Source organism: Merops nubicus, unplaced genomic scaffold, assembly GCF_000691845.1.
Source record: "Merops nubicus isolate BGI_N331 unplaced genomic scaffold, ASM69184v1 scaffold49403, whole genome shotgun sequence".
In the NCBI taxonomy this organism is placed as follows: domain Eukaryota; kingdom Metazoa; phylum Chordata; class Aves; order Coraciiformes; family Meropidae; genus Merops; species Merops nubicus.
The window spans coordinates 6174-10752 of NW_008601909.1; the positions used below are offsets into that span (position 1 = coordinate 6174).

The 4579-nt window shown below is 39.4% G+C and overlaps 1 protein-coding gene across 1 annotated transcript; it reads right to left on the reverse strand.

Moving 5' to 3' along the window:
• Positions 1-1451: 1451 nt before the first annotated feature.
• On the reverse strand, positions 1452-4574 carry HINT1 (histidine triad nucleotide binding protein 1; the record flags this gene model as incomplete). Its single annotated transcript, XM_008938136.1, has 3 exons — positions 1452-1790; positions 2563-2667; positions 4515-4574. Coding segments are annotated over 3 exons (330 nt in total), but the record flags the coding sequence as incomplete, so codon positions are not given.
• Positions 4575-4579: the final 5 nt, after the last annotated feature.

Here is a 4579-nt window from a genome sequence, read left to right on the forward strand (position 1 = left end):
CACCAGTCATTCTTTAATTCACGAATGCCAGTGTTGATACAAAGCATACACAAACGAGAAAAGAAATCTCAGATTCTGTGAAATTAGAAAAGTTTATACACATCACACGTGCCTTCCCACTTCTGGGTGCCAACAGTTAATCTCAGTATCCCTAAGTGCCTTCCATGAACTTCCTTCCACGGCAAGTTTCCCAGTCACAAGCTGTTACCTTAGCCCCTCTGTGTCTGCTAGTGACACCATCTTCCTGCAACACACATTCAGCTAACTGCTGAGGGATGCTGTACCTATAGGGCTTGGAGAGTTTTCCTTTTCACTTCTGTGTAGGACATCCAGGAGAACAGTTGTCAAGCTACCACTGCAGGACCACCTTTTTTATTCCTAACACAGCTACAGAGCAGCCACCTTCAGAAGCACTACCTCATTTTACAGTTTAAGATAAAAACTCCTAAGGTTCATAACCTTCAGAAGTACTTACAGAATACTTTCAAGTTGAATGAATTCAAATGCCTTTACCAAGCTCACAAGTTATTTGAATAGAAATCACAACTCAGAGCTTTGCCTGCCCATCTTCTACACTCCAGCATTTCTTTCCCTGACACCGCTGGTACTCACAAATACGCTGTTTCTTCTTAAAGCATCTGCCTAAAGGCTTCCAAGTATCTTCCATCATAAAAACTGGTTAGCTGGGACTTCTCAATTTTAACAGAAAGAACCGTTGCTTTATATTTACATTGGCAGACACATCTGTGACCTTAACTTCAATAAAATTACTCGTCTTGGTGATTTGATGACAGTGTTGCATGAACACCTGTATGCAGCAACACAGAGGAACTATTGTTTACTGAAGGAGAAGTCTGCCTAATAAAATCTGGAATGTAAAATGTATACATATACTACATCATGCTGCCTGTGTCCCAAGACGAAAAGTCCTAAGCATCTTACAAGGCTCTACATAGTTCAATATTTTCATCTCAAGTCTTCAATTCCATCAAAATCAGGGCATAGAAGTAAATACCTGCATGCTACGGAACTATCACAGCTGCCACTAAGACAGGTTTCACCTCTTTTCATCAGAAAGATGGGGCTTATAAAGCAGCCATAGACAGGGAACTCAACAGGAGCTGTGTGTTGCCAACAAACTGCACTGTACTGACACAGCCCTAGCACACCATGTTCAGAATCTCACAAACACAACACCTTTCAAAAACCTTTTAGCAGCAGCCTAGTATCAATATTTACATGCCACATTGAAAAAGCTTAGAAGTTTTCTTCCCAAAGACATGAATTAAATTGCTTAGCAGTTGGACCTTCAGGTTTCAAATGCATTGGCAAATCACTATCTACAGAAGATCATTAACAACAGACTGAAACACCCTGTGTACTTGAAACTCCAGAGAACATTATTTTAAGTTACAGAATTATTCTGATCAGTAAGGCACAGCAGACAGAGATGATTCCCACATGCTAAATCTTTATTGTGCGACTGTTGTTCAGAACATTTATTACCCTTTGTAGACACACATTAAAAAAAATTACATTAACAGTGGCTAGATTGATGAGCAACACATTAAATCTATTTGGTGGTAATTTATATGCATGCAGTTAACTCTTGTGGTGTAAAAATCTTAGCCAGGAGGCCAGCCCAACTGACGACCACCCAGAACATGGAGATGTACATGATAGACAGACTGCCCACCCTCAGGCCCTTCGTTCACAACCATCCGGAATCCATTGGTCAAGCCCAGGTTAGCAGCACACTTCTTGCCAACAATCATTAAATGCCCAAGAAGCTGGAGGAGAAAAAAAAAAAAACAAAAACAAAACAGAAAACACACAAAAAGTGGAGAGGGCAGGAAATGAAGGAATGAGAGCAGAGAACCATTCAGGTAAGTCAGTAAGCTAATTCTTAGAAATTCACCCACTGCTCTGCAAGCTGCTGTCTACCTAAAACTGATACTTTCAAGACAAGCTATGGAGACTGACTATGCATAATATAGTGGAAAAGAAGAACTACAGATTTATTTTTTTTTTAAAACTAGATAGTAACAGACTACCAAAGTGTCACAGAAGCAAAATTTATCTTATGGCTAAAGCCCCCATTATTTCTTCAGGCAACATATATAACTCCAGCGGAAAAGTAATTTTATCTTATGTAAACGTTTACCATATCTTTTAACTTGATATTTGTATTTTAAAATTAAGTATTCAGCACCCCTAGCTAACTTACCCTTTCTCCACCTCTGACCTGCCAAAAACCCCAAGCCCACAATATTGGGGGTACTACTGCCCGTAAACCATGACAACCGACATCAAGACTGTATTCCAAAATAATAATGCATTTTGCACTGCAAATATACACCCAGAGATACACTCTGCTTTATATCACTACTTTCACTGGAAACCTGTAACTCCATTCCCATTCTAAGCTAGAGGAAAAGGATTATAGCTTTGGAAAACCACTCTGTCTATTTGAAATGTCAAGAGGAAAAGGGGGAGAGTCTACTAAAATATAAAGTAAATAGAAGTATAGTTTGGTGGACAGAAAGCTTCTAGAGTACTTACAGATTCATCAGAATCTTCAGCTTCAGACAACCTGACAATTGGCTTCTTAGGAATCACAAGGAAATGTGTTGGAGCTTGGGGTGAAATATCATGGAACGCAAGGCACTGAAGGAAGAGAAAACAGTATAAAAATAACTTGTTTCAGAGATAGGCAAGAATTTAATTATGAGATCCCCAAACACAAGTAGAGATGTTGATTTTTCTTGAGTGATCTATTATTCAAAGTCCTCTCGCTTCTAAACACAAAACACCTCCTTACCAAGACCTGCTTGTATGGAAAAAAAAAATTGTTATTCTGTGTTAGGTAGTATTTAAAAGCTACAGTCTTCTCAGCAAGTTAATATGCAGCTAGGTTCATGATTTATTATTTCCATTATTGTTATATTCCATATAACAATTATTATTATTACAACAACTAAGACAACTAACAGAGCTGATGGCATGCATGCCTGTAAGAAGTATATTTATGTGTGATTTCAAAATAACATCTTATCACTGGCCTTACTTTAAACATTTTCAAACTAAGTGAAAGGCATCACTTCTGAAACACAAATAACAATTTGTAGACAAGTAGATAACTCCCAACTAATTTTATGCAAATATAGAAACTACTGTCCATCAGAAGCTACAAGCAGCACCTAAGCACAACAAATAAACATCAGATTAGGAACCTGGAATAGATGAAAGAAATAGAAGACAAAGCAAAGAAAGAGAAAAGGAAGCTATCCCTCTTTGTGCAAAAACCACAGAAGCAGGACTTGGTACCGCAACCACCACAACCTGCTCATGACCGTGCTGAGCGTGAACTCTGACATTACTAACCAAAGGGCATCTCTAAGTTACCCAACACCTTACAAAGAAAAACATCTTTCAGTTATTCTTGAATCAATAGAGTGAATTTTCTATGGATGTATACTGCTTTTTAAATCTGAGAGCAATCTCTGCCAACAGTAAAGATAGTGAAAAGCCCCAACTTCACTTATATTAACAATGCCTTATGCCGTATACCTGCAGTCTGTCCCATTTTAAGATATCATGAAGATAATGCCCAGTTTTAAGTCTCTGGCAAACTGCTTGTTTTTTCCAAACAGTGAAGGGTGGCAAGCAAAGAATGGGTGAATAAAACTAATCTCCACCTAGTTAAATAGATCTTTTGAGTTGGCCATTTTGTAACCAGTTTTTCTATTCTGTATGGTCCACCTTGAGGCAGAATTTAATGGCCAAACTGCACCAAAGAATTTAATGAGCAGACCAGTAGCAAATAATTTTCTATGGGACAGAAAGCAGTAGTCCTGAACAAAGGCACAATCACGGGAAGTCCACCGGTGCACGCTAAACCCCCCTTCGTTTCAACCAAGTTTAGACTCAACTGAAACAACAGTGATAACGTTTAACTCAATTCCACAGAAAACATGTATTTTTTATTGTTTCCTTTCCTCTGCACGTCAATTAATAACCAAAAGCCTTCTTCACATTTCTCCATTTAATATTGCAGTGACCTCTAACAAGACCTTCATAAGGTCTGCAAAATTAATTAAAGATCACCCACTACACTCAACTAAACTAAAAGCAGTTCCACGTTTCTGCGTAGTTTAAGGTAAAAAAATGAACAGAGATACTACGGTTATTTACTCTTCCAGAAAAATACTCTGCGCTAATGGCAGTCAGAGAAGGTTACACGCTCTCAAGTCACTCATCAAAGTCAATGGCCTTGTTCCCAATCAAGCAGAGCGCTCAGATTACGCTGCCGTAGACATTACAAATGAGGAAAGACTTCTACAGAAAAACATTTTTGTATCTGCTAAGAAAACACCGCTCTAGGCAACCCCTAATTTTTAAGTGCACCAGTAAGACAGACGGCAGCTTTAGCGAGGCTGTGCTGTACTGTACACTGCTGACACTCCCACACTCCACACACCCCCCCGCCCCGGGCGGCTCCGCACCGCCCGCACCTGCTCGTCCTCGTAGATGATGCTGGCGGGGATCTCCTTGCGGATGATCTTCCCGAAGATGGTGT